The following is a 24,739-nucleotide window of genomic DNA, read 5'->3' on the forward strand; positions in this document are numbered from 1 at the left end:
GCAGATCGTCTCGGCTCACCGGCCGCTGTCGACACCCTCTTAAAACCCTCCAGAACCAGAACCGGGTCGAGCACAACCAGAGATAGCTGCTGGGCCTGAACTGATACCAAATAAAGAATAATCTGATTATCATCTGAGAAAACGAATAAAAACATCACATGAAAACAAATCTTTAATAAATCTATAAAGATTTGTAGGTTCTTGTTTTCAATATGCAGAAATGGGAAAACAGAATAAATCTCTGAGATTAACAGAGGAAATGATTCAGAAATAGAAATTAAATTTAAATTTTTAATCATTTTTTAAACTTCTAAACTACTTTAAACTACCGTCTTTAAATCCATTTTCCCCCCATGTTTTTTAGTTTTAACACTTTTTTGTGTGAAAAATATATTTTATAAGTGTTAAAACCTTTTATTTAACTATTTTAAATAAAAACGGAATATTTTTTTAATAGAAACGGGATCATAGATCCAGAAGTCCACATGGTTTTTCCTTCTGAAAATTGTTTTTTCCCCTTAAATCCATTTTTATTTCCATGAAAAACTTCCAGTTTGCATCTTATTTTGGGTTTGATTGAATAAAAGTGAAGATATTTCGTCTCTTCTCAGATCAGTCTTCATTTGAAAACACTTCCTGCCTTCAGTTGAGTTTTAATCCAGCAGTTTAAAGCAGATCTGAGTCCCCAGGCTGTAATTTTGGTGAGTAGATTTTAATGTAAAAGTCGTAGTTTTGACCTCTATTACTCCTCAGCTGCGGCCGCAGACGGCCCTCGCCCCCCACTTTGAACACCTCAGTGTTCTCTCTTCTCTTTCCGGATCATTCCGATGTTTTCCAGCCGGCTGTCGCTCCGCATTCCTCCTGTTATCTGTCTGGGCCTTATCAGGAGCTTCGCCCGTCTGGAGCGGAGGACGGTGAGTGCTTCTGGTCACCAGAACCAGAACCAGAACCGGGCTGATGCTCATGCCAGCAGGTTCTGCTCTGCCTTAGTCACACCTCAGCAAAAACATTTCTTTACATTTGTTCCCTAAATCTGAGCCTAGAGTCAAAATCAAAAGTACGACACTTTTGTTAATAGCAGAGCTAACTTTTAGCTTAGCGCTTAGCTTTGAATCATTTAGCTTAGCACTTAGCTTCCCCTAAATAAATTGTTCAGTTTCAGTTGGATAAAGTTCAACATCTGTGTTTAAGTTTTGGTTATTAACGTTTCATGCTCTTATTTTGAAGTTTGTTTACACTGCAGTTCCATTTCCGCTCCTTTTTTCTTTAAACAAACTTTATTGAGGAAATGGCAAAAATTTAGCAAACAATGGAATGAGGTGAACGGAAGAACCATCAAACTTCGGTCACTGCAGGTAAAAAGAAATTCATTTTCCACCAAAACAGCTCAGAAATTTAGCAGAAAAAACAACAAGGACATTTCTGAGTTAGAAAAGTAAAACATTTCTGAGAAAAAACTAATTTTGAGATTAACCTTTGAACTTTGCTAAAAGAAATGAGTTTAAAAAATAAACTATTTTAGAAAAATTCCAGTATTTTTAGCTCAATCTCAGAAGATTTCTAGAAAAATTATGGACATTTGTGAGATTTAAAAGTTACAAATTTTCAACATTTGAACATTTTCAAAAGTTAAAATGTTCGAGTTTTTTACTCTTTTATTTTTCTGCTGTGGCCCTTCTACACAAAACATTTTAGCATTAGCTTTAGCTAAATACCGCGGTAGTGTAGCGTTTAGCATTAGCAGCGCTAATGTTTATGATTAGCGCAGCTAGCTTTATAGTTAGCAATGCTCACCATCGGTAACATATTTACAACAAGAATCTTTCTTTATTTTATAAATTCAGTGTTTCTCAGCAGCGGATCCGCCCTGAAGCAGAACCGAGGTCAGATTCTGCTGGAGCGCGACCCGGCCCGCCGTGGGCTCCGCCGCGCGCTGTGCTAATGTTGACATTTGTGGCACTTTCTAAACGGAGGAGTGGGAAAGACACACGCACGCACGCACGCACACACACACACACACACACACACACACACATACACGGTCAGCTATCGCAGACTCCCCCAGTTCTCCCAGTTGTCCCAGTGCTTCAGCTTCAAAACGCTCTGCTGGGAAAATCCCGTCTATGATGTACAATAATTTTAGAGTGAATTTATTTTGAAATGTCAGGAGAAGAGCCAGCTGAACATGAGGTCAGTAGGTAAATCTTTAACTCTTCCGGATCAGCTGCATGTCACCAGAAATCCTCATTTTCTGCTCCGATGCTCAGCAGAGCGACAACAAACTCCTGGAGTTCCTCTGGTTCCTCTGTTGGTGTCATCTGGCCACCGTCAGTCCACTTCATCAGACAAAACTTTGACTAAGCCACTGGTTAAAAACGGCACGAATCCAAATGAAGGTTTTTGTTTTTGATGTGCAGAAATGGAAACACATCTGAGTTTAACAAGAGGAAATGATCCAGAAATAGAAATTAAATCATTTTTCATTTATATCATAAAAAGTGTTTTTTTTTCTCCATTAAATCCGTTTTTATTTCCATATTTTGACACATTTTCTCCTAAAATGATTTAATCTCATGATGAATGCAGAATGCTAGTAGCCATCGTTAGCATTGTTGCAACAGGAAAAGCTTTGGGCAGTTGCCCAGGGCTGCATATGAGGGGGGGTTTGAGGGGTCATAAGAAAAAGTAAAATAGAATTTTTTCATCTCTTTGCTCAGCTAGAGGTTACTAAAGATACATTTAAGCTTTTAGCATTAACCTAATAAATATAAACCTGGAACATATCAAGAAACTGGTGAATAAAAGCCACAAGATTTTTTTCATTAAACAAAAAACAAGAAGAGAGTTTTCTAAATAAACTAAAGTTCTGCAAAGCTGGCAGTGCAGCAGCAGCCTCACTGCAGGCTGGTGATGTTCCTGCTACATCGGGTCGACTCCCGAGATTTAGGTGTCTTTTTCCTGCCTGAGGGAAAAAAATCCTGGAAAATTTCCTTTGAAATCAATCAGATACCAAACTGGAAGAATGAAGAACATGGAGACTGAATTCTCATTTCTACCAGAGTAAATGTTTAATATTTATGTTTATTATCAATTCAAAGTGACTAAAGATGAATTATTCTCAGGCTTTGCTACTTTTTCCACCAATCAGAACGCTCCTTTTTTATCATTTAGAAAATCTGGCATATAAAAAGTTTGCTGAAAATAAAAACATTTAAAAACAGACAGACATTGAGAAGCAGAATAATGATCTTTTATTCCAGTACCATCAGAACCTGAGGAGAAGCTGCTGTTTAAGGATCAGAACCTCAGCGACGGATCGGAGGGTGTTGGTGTGTTTCTGAGCTGAAAGACGGCTTTATTCCCTGGTTCTGCTCATTGTTTTCTGGACCGGTCAGCAGAGATCGCACAGAACGACAATCATCTTCAGACCTGATGGCCACAAACCGACGGAGGAGGCTTACCCAAGATTATCTGCCTGATCTGACTGCAGCTGCTGTCCAATACAAAGTTCTGGAAATTAGACCCAAACAGCTTCATCACAGATGCATGATGGCCATTTCTATTGACGCCTGTTTCAGTTCCAACCCACCGCGGCATCAGTGTTGCAGCGCATGCAGTCAGATGCAAACCGGACATGTGTCCAATGTGGTGGCCAATAAGATAAATCATCACAAATCCCGGACGAGCCCCCAGTTTATCATGAACCAGTCCACCGGCTATGACCAGCGGTGGGGACCGCTAGCTAAGAAGTTAGCAGTATTAACCCAAAAACACTAATCACATGCTTCAGGTCTGCTAAAGTACTATAACAATATAGTATTCAGCTTAAACTAATGCTAAGGTGCTAAACAATTAGTCCAAGTTAATGCTAAAGTGCTACTGCAAAATAGCAATTAGTGGACGCTAACGCTAAATGTTGTCAATACAGTATTTAATGGAAACTAACCATAAAAAGTGTCATACCAGTTACTTTAACGGACTTCAAATTAGGAGCATGAATATAAACTTCTGATATAAACTTCTTGGAGAATTCCTAACAGTTTACAATCAAACTTTCAACAGATGTTGAACTTTATTCAACTGAAAGTTTATAAAACAGCCAAGAAGTTTAGCTCTTTAGAATTTATCTGGAGAAATGAAAGTAGGGGAAGCTAAATGCTCTTTGCTCTCTGAAAGTCGCCAGCAGCAGCCTCCGCCCGCCTCTCCCCTGGTTTTCCCAGGCCTTCGCTCCCAGGGTGGTTTGACCTGACTTTCTGCCCCCCGCTGCCCTCTTTCTGCCCCGCGCTGCAGGGACACAGCGTCTCATTGTAGCCGGGCCCACGCCGCTCCGCCGGCTCCAACATGGAGGTCAAGCAGCAGGACAGGAGTCACATCTGATGTTCAGGAGAGAAGCCTGGCTTTATTTTATTCTACTGGAAATAAAGTAATAAATAACAAACAGAAACTTTGCAGAAGGGAGAAGCTGCAGCCAATCTGTTGTGCTGACATGAATCCACCTCAGCTTTCTGTAAACTGGACTCTACAGCTGCTACTGCATGAACAACATCCGTATTTATGGGGTTTTAGGTCCCAACAAAGATTTATAAATGTGTTTCATTCAAGGAAACTTCACCTTTCAGCTGAATTTAGTGGAAAAGACATAAAAACAACTTTTCATCCTGTTTATGATGAATAAATGTTCTCTCTCTTACTGTTGGCCAGCAGGTGAAACTGAAACAATCATTAAACCTCAAATCAACTTTTCTTTGGCAGATAAACTCTCTAAATCTGTTGTTTGGGGTTCTTTCTTCATACTTCTGTACAAATTGTAACATTTTGGTGTAAATTTGTTGTGAGTGGAATGTTTATATATAATTTTAACAATAATAATTTATTATTTACATGTGTATTTAAAATTAAAACATTTCAGCTAACTATCTACCTATTATGTAAATTTAACATTTTGTTTATGTTTATGTTTTCAGGAGGATTGTGGCTCTTTTGGCCCGACAGTTTTCTGAAAAGTCAGACTTTAGTGTCGGTGTTATGATGTATTTCCCAGTTGGATAACTGCAAATTAATTAAACTTGATGCCTCAAAATACACAACAGAGAAAAATAATAGAAAAACACTGAATAACAGACTAATTAATAATCAGTTCTTTGTCTAATAGAATGAAATTTTGCATTTATTGCTGGAGCTCTGCAGAGCTTCTGGGTTATTTTTTGGTGAAACAACACCATCTAGTGGTAGAAAGAGGGATCGTCCTAAATGTCTCATCCGGGTTATCAAGTCAGCTGATCAAAACACGGAAGTGTTTTCAGCTGTGCAGCTTTTGGAGGAGTGAGTGGAGAATGTGAGGAGCAGAGGATCAGCTTACATGTGGAAAACCTTTTTGTTCATTTTGAAAGGGTTTTCATCAAAGTTTAACGGTTAAAAGCGACGCTGGAGCGGAACCGGTGAGTTCGGACGGACTTGGGATTTTTTCTGGTATCAAACGCAGTTCAGTTAATTATTGGTTATTTAAGATTAACGTTAGAAACAGAAACCTGAGTCTCGAATGATTTCAGCTGAAAAAAGTCATTAACGTGTTTGCAGTGTATTTTCTGCGCAGCCGCAGTAAACTCAGCTTTGGGATCTGAAATCCAACAAATTGAACAAAAATAACGGATTAAATAATTCTGCATTATTTACTCTAGAGATTTATTAAAATTTCTATCGTATGTAAATATTTATCATCTAATAGTTTATGTTTTCTTAAAATACAGTTTATTTTCTGTATTTGGTTTTTAAAAGTGTATTTTGCCAAAAATTTTATATTTATATGTCATCATATTTTTATTTTTAAAAATTGTTTACAAATTAATTTTGTATTCTGAATTCCTACTATCCAGTTGCATCTTTCTGTGTTGAGGAAGAAATAAATAAATAAAAACATTGTAAATTGACTAAGATTGAATAAAAAAAATATGAAAAAGGTTTAATTCTGATATATTACTTGGATAATTTTCTCAAAATATATTGTGGAAAAAACATGTTGAATAACACAAAAATAAGTATATGGATAAAAAAATCAACTTTATTAATAAATTATTGCAGTTAAAAATGAAAAGCAAATAAAATGGACAGGGACACGGATGGTGAGTGAAATTGTATTGTTTTTTTATCTCAGGTTATTTATAACCAGCTTGTTTATCACGTTGGTCACATTTTCTGTAAATTAATTATTGATCCTTCAGAATATTTCTATATTTTTCCTTTGAACTTTAACGTCTCCTCTGCAGTATCTGATGACGACGATGAAGGTGTTTCGCTGTCCTGGTCGCCATGGTTACGCCGTGGAGGCTTCGCCATTCCTCCCGAACCGACTGGCCTGCGCGGCGTCCCAGTACTACGGAATAACTGGTCAGTGTGGAGAGTCGGTTCATACCGAAATAAATCGCAGCAACAAAATAAAATAAAATTTATCAGTCAGAGCCACAAAACAGAACCTGGTTTTCCACTTCCTGGAAAAGATTCACATGAAATATAATCAGAGAGAAATGACCTCAACAAATATTTAAGATTAGATAATAATGAATGTTATTTTAATGAAAAGAAAGAATATAAAAAATGCTGAATTAAAATACAAAATTCAATGTAAATCAGATTTGGTAAATAATATCAGTAAAAATAGTAGAAATGAGAAAAATAAATCTAAAGCATATATAAAAACTGTCAAACTCAAAATTAATAGTAAAATAAATTAATGAACACATGAGTAAAATTACATTAAAAATGCAGATTACAACATTAATGAGAATAATAATAATAATTGTTAATATAATGAAGAATAGAAAGTTACTGCAGAAGGTAAGATAATTTCTAGATGACTCAATGTGACTGATTTCCTAATAAAATAAAAAATGAAATATTTTAAATGAATATTTAAAAAAATAAGAAAACAAAATCTAAATAAAACTAAATAATTAATTAAATGAGTAAAATACCTAAATGTATAAGAAAAAAGTAAATAAAGGGAGTATATGAATGAATATAAGTAAATAAACTTTATAATAATATTAATATGAATGTCTCTGCAGGTTCTGGATCTCTGTTTGTTCTGGATCAGACTGAAACTGGAATTGTTTTAGTGAGAAGGTAAAGTTTCTGGATCCTTCATTTTTTATTTTTACCACAAACAGGAAGTGCAGATGTGTCCAGATTCGGGTTAGGATGTGTAAAACTCTTAGACTGCTCTAAGGTGGCGAAACGCTGAAAACACACAGAATGAATGATGCAAAATCCAAAACACACAAAGAAAACATTTGAATGCAACACAAAAACCCTGCAACCACAGGAAACAGAAGCAAAAGGGAAAACAAGCTACATAAAGCAGAAGACCTCCAGGCCACCAGGGGGAGTCTGGAGTCGGCCATATTAGCTACGTAAATATGCTGCTGCTCTCTACGATTGTAAAAACCATGAACCATAGAAAACCTTTTCCTTCTTCCACTCAACTTTCTTCTGGAATCTCGTCGTTCCTGAGTTTGTAGTTCCAGATGAAGCGGTCGGCTCCCCCTGCTGGTCTGGAGGACTAACGTCTGTGGAGTCAGTTTGGAGCCTTTTATTCTTGCTGATGTTTTTGTTTCTGTTTCCTGTTCTGGTGCGTTTTAATGTTAGCTGCAGTTTGGTTCCTTTCAGCCACCGTAGTTTCACTTCCTGCTGACAAACTTTTGTGATCAGAGTCTCTGGAGGATTTCCAGAGATTTTATTGGGCTTGTGCTGCTTGTCACACTCTCTCTGTGTATGTGTGTGTCTCTCTCTCTCGCTGTGTGTGTGTCTCTGTGTGTGTGTGTCTCTCTCTCGCTGTGTGTGTGTCTCTGTGTGTGTGTGTGTGTGTGTGTGTCTCTCTCTCGCTGTGTGTGTCTCTCTGTGTGTGTCTTTGTGTGTGTGTGTGTGTGTCTCAGCTGGCAGTGGGGTGACGGTCTCTTCGATGTTGCGTGGAGTGAAGCTAACGAACACGTCTTGGTGGCTGGAGGTGGAGACGGCAGCCTGCAGCTTTGGGACTCAGCCAATCAGAACGCTCCGCTGAAAGTGGCCAAGGAGCACACACAGGAGGTACGACACACACACACACACACCCACACGCACCCCGCTGTGACTGACCGGTGTGTGTGTGAAGGTTTACTCTGTGGACTGGAGTCAGACCAGAGCAGAGAACCTGATCGCCTCCGGATCCTGGGACCGCTCCGTTAAAGTGGTGAGGCTCTGCCCCTTTATTTGAGGCTCCGCCATCATTTCACAGTGGCTCCGCCCATAACGCTCCTCTCTCTCTCCTGAAGTGGGACCAGAACCTCGGCCGCTCCCTGGCCACGCTCAGGGGTCACGAAGGGGTCGTCTACAGCTCCATCTGGTCTCCTCACATCCCAGGATGCATTGCTTCAGCCTCAGGTCAGCCGCCGCTCTCATTCTCCGTCAGGAATCCCAGAATTCCCAGCATTCAGCTGTGAAGGTTGATGGTTCAGCTTAGAGTTTGTTAGCAGCTTTTGGCCACAGGGGGGTGCCGCTGCAGCGTGAAAGTAAATCCGTCTGATCTGACAGAAAATGGGCTTAAATATTTTTCACTCATGAAATCTGAAAAGTGTGGCGTGCTCAGCTCTAGTTCAGGTTTCAGTGATTTTAGGCTTTTAGGGTTTCTATTTTTAGCGCAGAATTCAGATCCAACTGGATCCAACCGGGTCGTCAGAGCTAAATTGGACCCGGTTCTGCAGTGGAAAGTCCCGGCCGGGCCTGAGGGATCCTGGCCCAATGGACTGGTCTGCTCAGCTGGGTCGCGTTCTGATCCGACAGGTCTACGTTATTTATTCAGAAAAAAGTTGGATTTAAAAAAAAATTTCACCGTTCTTTTTTTTTTTCCAACATTTTACTTCTATCATGACTTTTTAAACGTTTAAGGAAAATATATTAATTTGCTCCTTTTTCTGATTTTTATTATTTTTCTACTTTTTTAATGTGATCAAAAATACTTTGAAAAACTGATTTTCATTATTTCCTTTGTTTCTATTTGCATTTTTTTATTTATTTGTTTAATATTTTTTCTTTATTTATTTTGAAGAACAGCATTATTTCTATTTTTTTCTGTTTTTGTTTTTAATATATTTTTTATTTGTTTAGTTTATTTTCCTTTTTTGTAAAACTTTTGTTTGTCTTTCTTGTTTTGAACCTTCATTTTTCTTTTAAATTTGTTGCTCAGCAACCAGTCGGGTTCTGTTGGGTCAAAGTGGTGGGTTCTGGTCCGGTCGGGCTGGTTCTGTTTTGGACCTTTGAGCCAGCCGGTGCTGCAGCAGAACCCTGAAGCCCAGCGGCTCTTTGTGGACCCGACTCCGGCCGGTTCTGGCTCAGTTGAAACAGCGTCACATGGGTCTCTGGTCCCAACAGAACCGACCGCAGCTCACGAGATGGCCAGCGACCCGGTTCCTCACAAGCTGCTTTGTTTCTGAGCTTTTAGTCTCAGTTCTACCAGGAAAATGTCCCGGCTGAGTATTAAGTGTGATGTCATGGCTACATGTAGCGAAGGTTAGCATGTAGCTTCAGCTGCTACCTAAACGTGGATCAGTGAGTCATCGTTCCACTACATGCCAACACAGTGTTTGGCTGAGGCTAACGCTAAATGCTAGTCACGAACATTCATTTTGCTTGTGGAAGTGATTCTGTGTGACTGAGCTTTCAGGTTTCAGGATTGTTGAGTTTTGCTAACTCTTCTGCTGCTTTAGCCTGATTGGCTGCAGTAGAGCTTCGGTCAGAAAACTTACCGGACAGATTATAAACTGTTTACTGTGGAACTACAGCAATGCATTCTGGGTAGAGGATAATACCCTCAGATATTGTTTCATGTTTGTCTTCTTCTCTACTGTTGGCACATTTTCACACTGAAAACATGTAAAAATGTTTTTTACCGTCTGCATGGATTCATCAGTTTAAAACCTAAAATCTGTCAAATTCTCCAGATTCATTTTCAGTGAAAGCATCTGGAGCTGCGTGTGTTTTCAGTCCCTGGATTAAACTCATCTCAGCAGCTGATAGCGGTTTTGTTGCTGTGATTGTTGTGATGCCGCCCGCGCGGCGCGGCGGTTCGCTCCGTAACGATGCTGCGGCGGATTAGAAGTGAAGGTGGCTGCGCTGCGCCGCGGCTGGCAGCTTCCTGCTCACCTACACACTCGCAACCATCCGCCTCAACGCCGCTCAGCTAATGAGATAAAGGCTGTTTCAAAACATGCAGATGAAAAAGAAGCGGGGATTATCTGCAGGAGAACAGGCGGATCAGGTGGGAGCTGCTATGATTGGTCAGGATGATCGTCAACCAATCAGAGCGTCTCTGTGTGGGACGACTTTATGCTCATATTTAATCTGTTTGCTCTTTTTGCCTTTAATCCATTTAGATCAGATTAAGCAGAATTTAAACGCCATGCAAAACATCATGAGTTTCAGCACAGCGGACTGAGGCCAGAAGGTCAAAGGTCAAAGATCTCCTCTGGCTCTACGGCCGTTCTGAGCATGTGCAGCACTTCAGAGATCGAGACTTGAGTCTGCTGAGCTTCCTGTTGCCAGACGGCTAACAGGAAGCCCACACACCTCCAAATTGCACCCATCCCAGCTGTGCTGGTTGCTAGGCGACTGAGGGAGGGGGCGGGGCTTCCAGGCTGCTTTTTAAAACACAAACACCAAACGTGATTATATCAACTAAGTCAGCAACATTTTCAATTCAAAACGTTTTTGCTGCCAAGTTCATGAATAATTAGATAATTATCATTTTTAATCAACCATCAGCAAAGAGTTTCAGGAAGAACTGAAACATGGAGCTCCTTTAGAAATGTGGACATTAGCGCTAGCTGTCACATGTTAGCATCAAGATGCTATTTCAGTTTAGGCTAACTCCTTTTAGCACAACTTGAACACAACAACAGTCTTTTCCAGCGTCCAATCAGATCAATTAGAAGCAGAAATGAACCCAGAGAAGAAGAAGCTTCATGGCTGCTGTTAGCGATGTAGCTTTAGCATCTCTGGTTCCAACAACGAGAACGCACCGCTAACCTCAGAGCCACCAAACGCCGCCTCAGCAAAAACAGCTGGAGGAAACGATTCTCCAGAGACGTGTGTGTGGGCGTGTGTGTGTGTTGTACGGTTCAAAACCGTCTCACATCAGTGATGATGAAAGAAGCTGCTGATGCAGCACTGATAGCAGGTTTAACAGAGGACTTACACACACACACACACACACACACACCCCCAGGCCTGGTTACCGGTGGTTAGCGGTTTAGCCGTGTTCTCCGCTGCGGCTCGTTCTCCCAGCGGTGTCTCTGTGCGAGTGAGGAAGAGGAGGAGGAGGAAAAGTGACTGTAATGTTTAATCTGATGTTTGTTTTTGCTCTTTAATCTCCTCTGTGCAGCAAATGATCAGAAACTGATTAGTGCGGCTGACTGGAGCAGCTGAGAGTCTGGGTTGTTCTGATGATGGAGTTTCTAACATGGCGCCGCCTCAGGACTTCCTGCTTTCGCCACGTTTAGCTTTTAGCTCTCAGGTCACGTTTTGGCCAACCGAACATTTAGAAATAAAAACCATCAAACTTTCAGAAATCGACTCAAGTGAAGCTTTTTGAGATTTTATTCAATGTTCAGCTGATAGTTTAGTAATGCAGCGAAGCCCACCGACCCGTAACCGGTGGCAACGGTTTGGGGTCAGATGGGTTCATAAAACCAGACAAAGTTTTCATCCTTCAGTCTGAGAAACTTTAAAACTTCCTGCTCCCCGAGTTGCTGGAGGTGAAAGGTTTAATCTCAGCTCCGACGTCATCAGGTTGGATTATCCTGGAGGAAGTTTGAGGAGGAATTAATAATCTGTAATCCTGCATCATGCTATCACTTTGACTGTCCTGACGCAGTGCATGCTGGGTAAAACCTGCGTCTGCTTCCAGGCGACGGGACGCTCAGAGTCTGGGATGTGAAGGCCGCTGCGTGCCGATTGGCTGTTCCTGCTCACAAAGCTGAGATCCTGAGCTGCGATTGGTGCAAATACGACCAGGTGGGTCAGACACAACTAATCGATCACAGAACTCGTTTTGATCACTGATCAGAGTTTAACCTGCTTTCATTTTCACCTGAAATTAACAGCAAAGTTAGAATAAAAATGATTTTTTAAATCAGATTATTTTAATCCGTCTGCAGAATCTGGTGGCTACAGGATCGGTGGACTGCAGCGTGTGTGTGTGGGACCTGAGGAACATCACACAGCCCGTCAATCAGCTGCTGGGACACAGCTACGCCATCCGCAGGGTCAAGGTGCACACACACACACACACACACACACAGATCTGTCCCTCTCCATCCCGCTGCCTCAAACTGAGAAACAGTCTGTTGGTCCTGACAGCATCAAAACTCCCACTTTAATGGCCCAAATAGGAATACACACATTAGCCTGTGTGTGTGTGTGTGTGTGTGTGGATAAACTCTGTTTTTACTGCAGAAGCTAAACTCCGGTTATCAGCCGTTTAGCTGGAGTTGTGCTCCTGTAGCAGCGCTTGTCGCAGCTCATTCTGGGGGCAGACAGACATCACCAATCGATGAGACGATTCAGCACAAAGAAATCTTCTTCTTCTGACTCAGCAGGACTGAACTTCCTCCTCAGCATTTCATCACTTCTGGTTTCAAATCTAACAAATTAAGGAAGTTTATCATTTTATTTCCTTTAATTAAAATAACTTTAAAACTTACTGGCAGCTGGTGATAAAACTCTGAATTACATTTTCCTTTTATTTGTTGAATTATTTTATTTTCTTATTTATTTTTCCATTTAATTCTTATTATTTCTAAGCTATAATTTACTCTGGTTAATGGGTCGGTTCTGGTGGTTCTGCTGGGTCTCATTGACCAACTCATGGGGATCGGACCCGAAACAGATTAAACACAGAACGGTTCAGAAGGTCCGGATCAGCGGAGCAACCAAAAGGTTCTGTCAGCGTTTCTGAACTGGACTGGGTTCAATGAGCAGAACCGCTGAGTCGGCTCTGTCCTCTGGATCAGAACCGTCCTGCTGCTGCTCGCCTCAGAACCGACCGACCCAGAAACCTCTCAGGCTGAAGCTCCTCCATGTTTCTGAAGAAATCGTCCAGGTTCTGCTCCGGGTCCGGTCAGATCCGGGTCTCTGCTCCAGAACCAGGAGATCCTGCCGGTTCTGCCGATCCCGCCTCTAATCCTGCCTCTGGTTCTCTCCGCAGTTCTCCCCGTTCAGTCGGACCGTTCTGGCCTCCTGCTCCTACGACTTCACCGTCCGGTAAGTTCTGGACCGGTTCTGATTCGGTTTTAGACGTCTGAAAGAACCACAGCCTCTAAACCCGGGGTGTCCAACATGTGGCCCGGGGGCCATTTACGGCCCTTGAGAGGATTTTGTTTGGCGAAGCAAAAACGGTAAAAATGTTTCCCAGAGACGGACTGAAGTTCTGTTTCTGTTCTGGATCTTTATGATGAACCGGTTTCACAAGAACTGTAAACTAGCAAATAAACAAATTTTTACATTTAAATTTCACAAAAGTGGTTTTCAGAGAGCCGAGCGTGAAAACATGGCGGCTCCAAATTATTCATCTTTTTATTGGATTATGGACTGAGGAAGAGGAGGAGGGAGTCTTCATCAGAGTAGCGATGATGATGATGTTTAATGATGATGATGGAGTGTGGGATGAAGATGAATCATTTCTGGCTCTGGGAAAATATCCAGAATAATAGAAAAATTAAAAACATATTAAATAATCCAGAATAAGTGGAGATTAATTTATATTTCCTTGATAATCTGCATAAAACTGGAGTTAAAACTTTATTCAGTTAATTACTATTTAAATTTATGCAACGTTAAAAACATTTTAAAATGTCTCAAAATCAAAATTAAATTTGAGAATTTATTCCATGAAGAAATTATACTGAACAAAATCTAAACATGTGAAATATTGTTGCTATGTGGCGTCAACAGCTGATGTTTTATTATTTAATAGTAATATTTCACTTCAAGACGAAACAAAATAAATATTTAAAAAATACTTATTTAATTTGGGAGCTTATTTTGTCAATTACAATTTTTTAATTTTATTTCTTGACAAATTATATAAATAATAGTAAATATAATCATTAACATTAATTAAGAATATTTGTTATTATTAGTTAATGTTAATGAATTTTTTTCACTCTTGAATTAAATGAATAAAATCATTTAATTTATTTCCAGATTTCTATTTTCAGTCTTTGTTTCTTGAGAAATAAAAAGATAAGAGAAAACTCCGCCCTCTTTTGAATATGGAAACATGAATTCAAAGCTGAACTAACGTTAAATAATAAAAGCAATTATTTTACTTTTATTATTTAACTTTAGTTCAGCTTTATATGTGAAATATATTAATATAATATTCAGTGTCAGCTGGAGAAGTTAAACTTATTGATCTCTGATGATCAGTTTTCTCCGTCCTGCAGGTTAAATCATTTCAGCGTCATTGAAATAATTAAAGCTTTAATTGTTTGATTATGATGAGTAAACTGATAAAATGGCCGCCATGCTGGTGGTTTCATGTTTGCTCTAATGATTATTTCTGCTTGTTAACATTAATTTCCTGTGTAACAGTCTCAGTGACTGACGCAGAAGAGCCGCCCTCTCGGCTCACGTCTTCATGTTTTCTCTGGTTTAGATTTCACCAAACGTCCATGAAGTTTCATTCTGCTCCAGTCTGCAGAGAACAAAGACGTTTTGTAATAAAGTTACATTAAAGTTAATTTAATTTGCCATTAATGCGGCGCCGTAACGGCACTTTAGACCCGATTCAGACTGAGGGGTCGCCATGGGTTCTCCAGGCTGGTTGAAGGTTTCTCTGATGGGTTTCATCTGTTCCACTGATCTCTGACACATTGAGGCCTTCCTGAAGTGAAGGGATGAACAGGCGTGTGACCCGGTACCGAACGGTTCTGTCCAGGTTACAGAACCGTTGGGTGTAACAACCAGAATGTGGCTGGTCTCTGAAACCAGTGGACTAAAGTTCCTGAAGGTTGTGGAGAGTCTTCAGCGGCCGAACGTCCTTAGTGACGATACGCTGGCTACCGGTTGAATCGGTCCGTTCAGCTTTGTCCTCGTCTCCCATTCAGAGGATCGGCCAGGTTGAGCGCTCAGGCTTCAGGAGAACATCTTCCCTTCAAAATAAAAGGAGGTTTCTCCATTTTTCTGACACCCATCGAACGTCTGAACGGTTCTGCAGCAGAACGGTTCTTTGAGGAAAAGCCAAAGCACACCAGACCCGATCTGGCATCAAACCGACAGAAATCTAGTCTGATGAGGTACACAACAGTTAGATCACGTTAAAGTCAGGAGGATCTCGTTGACCGTTAGCCATTCCCTCTGAGGTCTACTTTCAATGAAACTACGCAGGAACCTGACAGGAAGTGAGGCGGTGTCCAAGTAAAACTCATCTGATTTGGATGAAAATACAAACTAGAATCTTTTACTCAAAAACTCAGTGAACTTCGTCAGGGTGAGATCGTCGGACGGTGATCTGGTTCCAGCAGGTTTGAGTTTTACGGCCGGATGGTTTCTGGTACAAACGCTCGTGAAAACTCGACCCCACGAGTTTTCACGAGTCTTCGGGTCTGTTGAGGAACCTCCAAGTCGGATCCTGTATGTCAGAGGAAAGGGGAGAGTTTTGGTCTGAAGACTGATTTCTGTCTGAACATCTAAATATCCCAAAGATGAGACAGTTTGACCTGTAAAAACAGGATGTTAGGCTCAACGTGGGACTCCAGAGGACCTGCTCGCTCTTCTGACTGTTGGTCCAAACGTTACAGTTTGGCTGCTTGGAAACAAACATCATGATGGATGGAGATCATCCGCTGAACGCTTGTGATGTTTCCTTTGAACAAACCATGGTGTTTGCTTTAGATAATCGTTTCCCTGCGGCTGTGTGAGTTTGCGCTCGTCTGCATTAATTTCCTGCCTAAGCTATAATCATAACAGCCTGCAGACACGTCGTCCCTAAATATTCCATGGAAATGCTGATTGTTTTCTTAGCCGTCGGTCTTTAGATCTCGGTCCGCATGCAGGTCCTGTCTGCTGTGACTGAACAGGTTTCATGTTAACGGCACAAAGCGGCGGCTGAATGGACGGTTCCACTGAATGAAACACAAAAGATGTTAAATAATTACCTGGAATCTGCAAACAAAAGAGACTTTTAGTTCCCAACCTGGACTCATTAAACCTCCTTTCACATCATTTAATCACAGCTTCTGCGTCTCCATGTTCCCTTCCACTATAATCCTTACTCCACTAAATATTATAGTTGTGCCTTCACTCCACATTTAACATCCCTGCAGCCAAATTACTGCTGGATATGGATATCAACAATATGATCACATATCATGACTAGAGATATCCATGGCTGGGTTTCTCTCCTGGATCTGTTGCCTTCATTTGGTCAGCAGTTGTTAGTCTGTAGGGTTGGTTTGGTGGTTTAATGGTTTACTAGTCTGTTAGTTTGGGTGGAGTGGGTCAGATGGTCGGTCGGTCGATCTGAGCCTGCTGGTGGAAAATATTTTGCTTTCTGTGCAGTCGTCCCTCCAGCCCAGTGAATCTCGGGCGTTGCTCAGTAGGGCAGCGATGAACGCTGCAGTGGCTCCATGCTGCAGGTCATTATCGTTCCTCTGAAGCGCTGAGCGGTGCTACGACAGAAACGCTTTGGTATTTATGGCCACTGCATCCATTAAGCCAGAAAACTGATCTGCACTTTGGTTATTAAGTCTGAGGGTCTGTTAGCGGCACGTTGCTACTCTAAGGAAAACGCACCAACAACCAGACATCAACTGTCTGATTGATGGATGAAAACTAACTAGTAGCTACTAACTAGTAGCGCCTGAGCTGTCGGTCCACTTTAACTACGTCACCATTTATTGGAATAAAACCATTTCTAATGTTGCTGAGCTAAAAAAATGGGTTGAGATTTTACACCGAGTCAATCAGTCAGTGAGGAAAACCTCTCAGAGCCACAGACACTCATCTGTGTGGGTGTGGGTGTGGGGGTGTGTGTGTGTGTGTGTGTGTGTGTGTGTGTGTGTGTGTGTGTGTGTGTGTGTGTGGTGGTTCCAGAATTAATACTGCACTAATGGAGCCCATTGAAACCTGCAGCCCCCCCCCCCCCTGGTCCGAAAATGATTTAATTGCATTTGCAAAGTGGATGAGTCTGGAGGGAGTGTTTGCTGCGTCAGGACACACACACACACACACACACACACACACACACACACACACACACAGTCTCGCTCTGTCAGGACCAGGAAGAGAAACGGTCTTTCAATTAGCCTGATTGGCTTCCTGAGCTGCTGCTTCGCTGCCTCTCTGCTCTCACGTCTCATAACCAGGTTTGGTGGACCATCGTCTTCCCCTCCGTGTCTCCTGGTCCGTGTCCCTCCGTGTCTCCTGGTCCATGTCTCGTGCTCCGTGTCCCACCGTGTCTCCTGGTCCGTGTCCCACCGTGTCTCCTGGTCCGTGTCCCTCCGTGTCTCCTGGTCCATGTCTTGTGCTCCGTGTCCCTCCGTGTTTCCTGGTCCGTGTCCCTCCGTGTTTCCTGGTCCGTGTCCCTCCGTGTCTCCTGGTCTGTGTCTCCTGGTCTGTGTCCCTCCATGTCTCCTGCTCCGTGTCTCCTGCTCCGTGTCTCCTGCTCCGTGTCCCTCCGTGTCTCCTGGTCCGCGTCCCTCCAGCCCGTTTCTACTGCTCAGCCTCTATAATTCATCTGCGCTGTCACGTCATTATTATGTTGTAGGTTTTGTTGAGAATAAATAATTCTGTGTTTTCCTCTTTTAGATACCTGCATGCTGATACACACACTCTGATACACACGGAGCACAAAGCTAAGGTTAAAGGAAATGCCTCACTAGCCTCTTTGGGCGTAGCTTCAGTAGAAGCTAATAAAGAGGATTGTAAACTGATAGCATGCTAATTGTTAAAAGAGGATAATTTAATGTTAACTTTGGACAAAACGTTTGACTCTTTCCTCCTTAATGTCCCGGATCCTCAGCAGGCGGCGGCGTGCTACTAAAGTGAAACAACAACAAAGCGCGTTGACGTCACAGATCACAGAGTTTAATCTCATACAAAGCAATCAACAACAAAACTGCAGAGGAACAGAGATATGCATTTTTCTCATAAAAATAAAGACAGACAAGGGGAAGACAGACAAACACAAAACAAATACAAACAAAAAGCAAAGGCAAACAAAAAGCAAAGACAAACAAAAAGCAAAGACAAACAAAAAGCAAAGACAAATAAAAAGCAAAGACAAACAAAAAGCAAAGACGCGTCTTTGGAGAGAGCCGATATAAAAAAGGCAAAATGGTGGCCGCTCTCTGTATTTTTTCTCCTGACACGTAATCTTATAGTAAGGAGGTGTTTTCCTATTTAATTTTGCACTCAAGGCATTCCTCCTGTTGACCAACTGGGAACTCCCTTAAGCACTCAGAGAAACTTGGAAACTCCCCCTGATCTACGCAAAGATCAAAGGACCATCTGGCTTCTGGCGAGACAAAGAGCGCATCGCTGCGCCCTGACCCCCCGTGGCTCCCACGGTCATTCTGAGTACAGAACGACCTGAGATACAATCTCACAGATACCTGTGAAATCTAAAGTCTCTCTGCCCTGCCGGGAATGCTAATTTTATGGCCTCCTGTGGCCTGGCCTCACAGTGGGGAGGCTCCTGCCTGTCTGAATGCCTGCTCATCTGTTCAATCCCAAATGCTCAACAGAAAACTGTTCCAAATAAGAGTGCTGAATATACCTTTTACACATGTCGTAAGATTAACTGTATTAAGCACTAAAAATAATCATTTTTCCTTAACATAATGCTAATGGGCTAACGCTGTATTTTGGTCTTAATAAATGAAATTCATAAATTCAACTCTCCGACTCTCCTTCAGCCTCATACATCAAGAGCCTAATGGAGAACGGATAATCTTCTTCAGTTTCATAAAACAACCAGAGAATCTGAATTGTGTCAAACCAGAAAAAGCTTTTGCTCATCAGAACCAGTAGAACCAGCAGAACACAAATCATCAGGAAATCTGCAGTTATTCTCCTGTTTCTACATCAGAGTCTGGATTTTTCCAGAACTTATCGATTGGCCCTGCAGATTAAACTTCCTGGAGGTTTCCCAGGTTCTTCCTGCTCCTCCTCTCGTCTCACGGTTTGTGTTTTTGTCTTCAGGTTCTGGGACTTCGGCAGACGTCTGCCTCTCCTGGACACAGTGGAGCATCATTCAGAGTTTGTCTGTGGATTGGACTTCAACCTCCACATCCCCCACCAGGTGATCCGTTTATCCCACTCATCCTCTTCACTTCCTGTTGTCGACCAACTAAAACACTCAACCTATCTACCTTCATATGGTAAATTAAATTTCATCACCAGCCCTAAGTATCCCACTCATCATCCTCCTCATCCTCCTCCTCTTCCTCATCCATCCAGTCTGACTTCTGTATCTTCCAGCCTGTAAATCTCTAAAATCGCAGCTGTTTCATGTCCTAACAGCATGAATGAAGTGAACTAAACGGTTCGGATCATCAGGAGTTTCCCTGATGTGGGAACATCCTTCCTGTCAGCGCTCCGCTTTGAGATAACAGAGTGTGTGTGTGTGTGTGTGTGTGTGTGCGCGTGCGTGCGTGCGTGCGTGTGTGGGTCCAGTCCAGGCCGTCGGGTCAGTCTGAGCTCAGAGGCTCACCATCAGGCGACGCAGATCAGCCTGGATCAAAACCAGCGTTTTATTGATCTGATGGCAGGTTTCCATTTTTGAGAAGCTGAATTTCAGGTTTTCTTTGAAATCCAGCAGATTTCAGAAACGAGTTTCACTTCTGGAGCAGATGAACCTTTAGCCACAGCGCTGAGCAGCCGCAGCACGGCTAACTTCCTCCTGATGATGATGATGATGAGCTGCATGTAGGTGAAGGGAAGAGATTCTACCTGAGCTTTTTAAAGAAGCTCATTTCCATAAACCTGACAGGAAGTTCAGACGGATGGTTAATCTCATCTTCATCTTTAGCTTCGTCTTTAGCTCTGACTGAAATCCTGGCCGGGGTTTATGTTGTTTCCAGCTGTTTTTTACCTTCATGTTTTCTCCTGTGACTCTGAATATGAATTCAAACTGGAGTTTTAAATGAAGCCAACAGTTTGACGCCGATGTACTGCGGGAATGTTCTGAACCATTATTTGTTTTTAATTAGTGTTTTTCTTTTTTTCTTGTAATCATTGGGAAACATTAAAGGTCTGTGTGGCTTTGAGCTCCGTCATCCCTCCGTCTGCGTCGCGTTCTGCTGCAGCCTTGGCTTCGCGAGCGCTTGTTAAAGTCGATGACAGAAGAGCCTTCCTGTCCTGAAGCTGAGTCACCGTGCTGCTGCTCCAGTCCTGAGAACACTTTCAGCTCCTTTCTGAGCTGGAGGTGGAACTGGAGTACAACCAGCAGGCCCGGCGGTATGGGCGGGAATTGGGCGTGTTGGAGGGCATTGGAGGGCATTACCCGCCCACAGGGTCAGCCCCTGGACTGGAAGCTGTTTGTTGTTTTTACCTTAAAATGCCAACTCTCTGATTTTCCTATATCGGTTTGATACAGTAGCGGCTTCCGCACTTCCCATATCTGAGCCTTCTGTCACTTTTTTTCAGCAGTTAAAACTTTAATCCGTTGTTAACACGTAACCTGTTCTTCCAAGCCGCCATTAACGGAACATGAGCGCTATGACGCTCGCGCTGAGTTTATACCTGTGCAGCAGAAGGAGACCTGCTGCTCCTGCGCAGAGCTGCTCAGGTGTATTAGAATCATGGCAGCAAAACGCAAAAAACTTTACAGTTTTCCCCCAAACTAACCGACAGAGTTCAGTAAAGCTGATGGATGCAGCTAATGTTAGCTAAAAGATGACTAGCTAATGTTAGCTAAAAGATGACTAGCTAAGAGATGACTAGCTAATGTTAACTAAAAGATGACTAGCTAATGCTAGCTAAAAGATGACTAGCTAATGTTAGCTAAAATATGACTAGCTAATGTTAGCTAAAAGATGACTAGCTAATGTTAGCTAAAAGATGATTAACTAACACCAGTACAGCACCTTGCGCTTGCTAACTAGCAGTCTGTAGGCTACTGGTGTTTATGTTCTGAAGTGGGAAGTACTTGTTACTTTCACTTGAGTAACAAGTACTTGGAAAAAGGTATTTATAAAAGTAGTTTTACTGCACTGTTCCTTTTTCTTTTACTTGAGTCGTATTATTGTTGCTACGTAGATTCATTTTGCCCCCGTCAGACTCGTCTGGAGCCGGGCTGACAACCAGTATCACCAACATTCAGACTGGAACTGGTCATCTTGGCACCCAAAACCTTTAAAGAAATCTTTATCCAAACCCATGGTTAGCATACAGTTAGCGACAGATGGGACAGCTAGCATGAACTCAGCATATTACATGGCGCTGAAGTTAACTTAGATTTAGCCGAAGGCGATTCCACCGAATCCTTCACACATTTTATTAGCTGCAATCTTTAAATCTTTGTGATTCATGAAGACATTAATATGACCTTTAACAAACCAAATATCATGTTCTTCAGATGATTCCCAACCGCTTTATTCATGAATCACCCTGAATACAGTTAGTGTGGTTTAAGTCGTTTCCATGGTTACAGTATAAACGGTGCGTCTGCTTCACCGTTTTAAACGCCTCCAGGCTACAAAGTTTTTACTCTGAAGAAGCGCCAGTCACAAAAACAACAAAAACATTTATTCCAAAATAAAATCAGAGCAGATTTTTTCCCTGCAGCTGGAAACACGAACAGAATAAATAAAGCCGAAGGTAACGGTGGCTGAGCCGACGCAGCAGCAGGATTACAGGTTGGTTACAGGATGAAAGCTGCAGCCAGCTAAAGCTAATGAGGCTCTTTTTGATGGAAACTCGCTCACCGTCCGACCTGCCGCTGGGCCCGGACGGCCGCTTCCAGCAGAACATTCAGTCCGTCTAACAGAACCAGAACAGAAAGCAGATAAACATCACAGCAGCTTTTAGCTGCAGGCGGCATCTGTCTGCTGATCGTCACAGGCTGACGCTGGCAGCACACTTATCACCGAACAATAAACAATAAAAACTCTGAATTACACATTTATCTCTGCAGTGACAAACGGCAGAAGCTCCAAACAAACTGAAGAGTGGCAGAAAAACGTCTGAATACAGATTTTAATTCAGATTTTTCTTGTCATCCAACCTTACTGCAAGCGGAAAGCTAGCCGTGCTAACATAACGCGCTACATTAGTTCAGCTAATGCTAACGCTATACCAACCGGGTCAGCACCTGTTCCTGAGTGGGCCAAACAGAATCTATTCCACCGTTCATCCTCCTCGGTCTCCATCTGATCCGGTTCGGACCAGTTCTGCTAAAGATGACCTTTGACCTGACCCTTCAGAGCCACATAAAGCCGGCTCCAGCGTGGTTCTTCTCCCAGCTGCAGAACATTTCCAGGACCAGAGACTAAAGTCTCGGATCAGAGAAACTCATCCAGGCTTTAGTTTCTCTTTAGTGGCTTTGATTCCTGCAGCAGCGCCTTCACAGGTCTGATTGACAACCCAGTGGTCCAGAACGCTGCTGCTGGAGTTCTGACTAGAACCAGGAGGATAGAGACACCACCTGGTTCTACACCATCTAGTTCTACATCACCCAGTAGTTTATAAATTACTGAAAGGATTAAAGATTTGCTGCTGGATCAACCTTCTGGTTCTGGTTCTGCTATGCATCAGAACCAGAACCAAACATGTAGAAGCAGCATTCAGCTTCTATTCACCACAGATCTGGAACAAACTTCCAGAAAACTGAAGACAGTCTAAACCCCGAGCTCCTTTAAATCCAGACTGAACCCAGCTGGTTGGAGCTGATTTAGAAACATAATCAATGAAACAATAATCAATAATCTGATGTACAACAACAACAAAATGTTTCTGTTTCTATGATTTTGTATATTTGTGTTTATGATGTAAATCATTTTTAACTGCCTTGCTGCTGAAAGGTGCTATACAAATAAAATTTTATTGATTGATTGATTGATTGATTGATTAGTAACTGCAGCTGTTTGGTTCTGCAGGTGGTGGATTGTTCCTGGGACGAGACGGTGAAGATCTACTCACCTTCCTGCCTCACTGCAGCATCATAACACACACACACAGAGACACACACATCCTAACACACACACAGAGACACACACACCGCTGGGCATCGTCAGGATAGTGGGCGGTTCTTCCGGCTGGATTTGAGCTCCTATTGGCTGATTGAACTCTGAGTTCATCGTGAAGTATAATCAAAAAGTGTCTTATGTAAATGATGTTTATAATGTAATAAATATTTTCTTTATCATCCAGCCGTTTCAGCAGCAGAACCTCCAAACCGTTTGGTAACTAAACCCTAAATCCATTTAGGATTCAGACAAACTGAATAGTTTTTATGTTTCTGTGCAAATTGTGTGATTGCAAGTGTCTCAGTGCTGCCCTCAGGGTTGCATGGTGGTACTGCAACTGAATTTTCCTATTGGTTCCAGCGTTCCAGCCCTGTGATTGGCTATAAAACCCCCTCACTCTGACGCGCCCTCTGGTGGCGAGTCAGGAGGTGGAACAACGAACAGGGTGAGCGTTGATCAGCAGCGTTGCCCTGTGATTTATTAGCAACGTTGACTGGAGCTGTTTGCTGCTGAACTCACTAGATTTGTTTCTAGTCACGTTTTTGAAAAGTTAACAGATTTGTTGTGAATTACTTTTACTGCTTTACAGTGAGATGGTGAATTAAACTGACTACATGGAGACATTATTATTATTATTATTATTATTATTATTGCCATCAGTTTTCAATGTTTTTGTTAAGAAATAAAAACATCCTCCATATTTTAGATTTCTTATTTTATCTTCCAGCTTGTCTCTGATGTCTGATGAAGAAACATTTTCACATTTAGTTGAAATTAAAAAGTATTTGAAGAGTAAATGTGAGTGAACCCGGAGCGCTCAGGTTTGTAATGGTTCCTGATCTTTTCTGTTCCTGAGGCCTGATGACCGGCCGGATGTGGGCGGGGCTTCCCGCCTGCCGCCCTGAAAACTGATTTTCTGATGAAATAGTTCAATTAAAAAGATTTCCCCGCCTGTTGGGAGCTCAGCTCAACCTGAACAGGAATCATTGTTAACATTCATCCCGAGAGAAAGCAGAACTTCAGCCCTGAATACATTCCGTTTGTTTAAAATGACGGCAGATGAATAAATCCAGAAACGTTCAGGAACCAGAAGGAAATCTGCTTTTAAAAATGAAAATAAACTATAAAAAGCGACTTTTATTTGAAGTGATTAGTGTTTTTAGCAATTATTTCATATTTTATTCTATTTACCTTGTTTTATTTAACTTTTCAGTCTTTTTATAAAATCGATTGTCTTTTGGTTTTTATTTGATTTAATATAATTTTATTTATTGCTCTTCATCTTTGTGTTGTCTTATTTTATTAAAGTTTCATTTTATATACTATTTTTGCCCATTCCGTTTGAATTTCACTCTTTTGGTCTTTTATTATTAAGCAGCCGTGTTGGACAGCAGTAGTTTTATTAGTGTTTTATCAAATCATCAGATTTGTTTCCTGAGATGTTTTGGCGTCTTTAGAAACCGCAGCAGCAGCAGCTCGGAGTTCCTGGGAAGTTTTTCCGTGGATGTGAGGAGTTTGGCCCC

General features: G+C 41.8%; 1 protein-coding gene and 1 long non-coding RNA gene across 5 annotated transcripts; one reads left to right on the forward strand and one right to left on the reverse strand.

The window, feature by feature from the left end:
• The first annotated feature begins 891 nt into the window (after positions 1 to 891).
• pex7 (peroxisomal biogenesis factor 7) lies at positions 892 to 23,916 on the forward strand. 4 transcript variants are annotated; one of them, XM_028039547.1, is made up of 11 exons: positions 892 to 914; positions 6,264 to 6,384; positions 7,062 to 7,119; positions 7,929 to 8,079; positions 8,144 to 8,221; positions 8,304 to 8,412; positions 11,933 to 12,039; positions 12,183 to 12,296; positions 13,232 to 13,287; positions 19,231 to 19,330; positions 23,127 to 23,916. In XM_028039547.1, exons 2-11 carry the CDS (start codon positions 6,270 to 6,272, stop codon positions 23,193 to 23,195), a joined length of 957 nt encoding a protein of 318 aa, XP_027895348.1. In that variant the 5' UTR covers positions 892 to 914; positions 6,264 to 6,269; the 3' UTR covers positions 23,196 to 23,916. The 4 variants fall into 4 exon arrangements, 3 of the variants coding, with proteins under 3 accessions (XP_027895348.1, XP_027895347.1, XP_027895346.1); XR_003598364.1 differs by lacking the exons at positions 892 to 914; positions 23,127 to 23,916 and adding exons at positions 5,268 to 5,438; positions 13,038 to 13,154 and having other exon boundaries at positions 19,231 to 19,269; XM_028039546.1 differs by lacking the exon at positions 892 to 914 and adding an exon at positions 5,269 to 5,486.
• LOC114158215 (uncharacterized) lies at positions 9,184 to 23,315 on the reverse strand. The gene is made up of 3 exons (XR_003598365.1): positions 23,213 to 23,315; positions 12,305 to 12,328; positions 9,184 to 11,253 (listed from the first exon to the last, which is right to left on the reverse strand). It is a non-coding gene; the product is annotated as an uncharacterized LOC114158215 (long non-coding RNA).
• Positions 23,917 to 24,739: the final 823 nt, after the last annotated feature.

The sequence above is a fragment of the Xiphophorus couchianus genome, chromosome 15, assembly GCF_001444195.1.
Source record: "Xiphophorus couchianus chromosome 15, X_couchianus-1.0, whole genome shotgun sequence".
NCBI classification, from domain to species: domain Eukaryota; kingdom Metazoa; phylum Chordata; class Actinopteri; order Cyprinodontiformes; family Poeciliidae; genus Xiphophorus; species Xiphophorus couchianus.

Excerpts from the sequence above, each read along its gene's own strand:
- pex7 (XM_028039547.1), top strand. The coding sequence starts at position 6,270 with ATGACGACGATGAAGGTGTTTCGCTGTCCTGGTCGCCATGGTTACGCC. Across the intron at positions 13,288-19,230 it reads TCCTACGACTTCACCGTCCG|GTTCTGGGACTTCGGCAGAC; the intron begins GTAAGTTCTGGA and ends TTTTGTCTTCAG. Across the intron at positions 19,331-23,126 it reads ACCTCCACATCCCCCACCAG|GTGGTGGATTGTTCCTGGGA; the intron begins GTGATCCGTTTA and ends TTGGTTCTGCAG.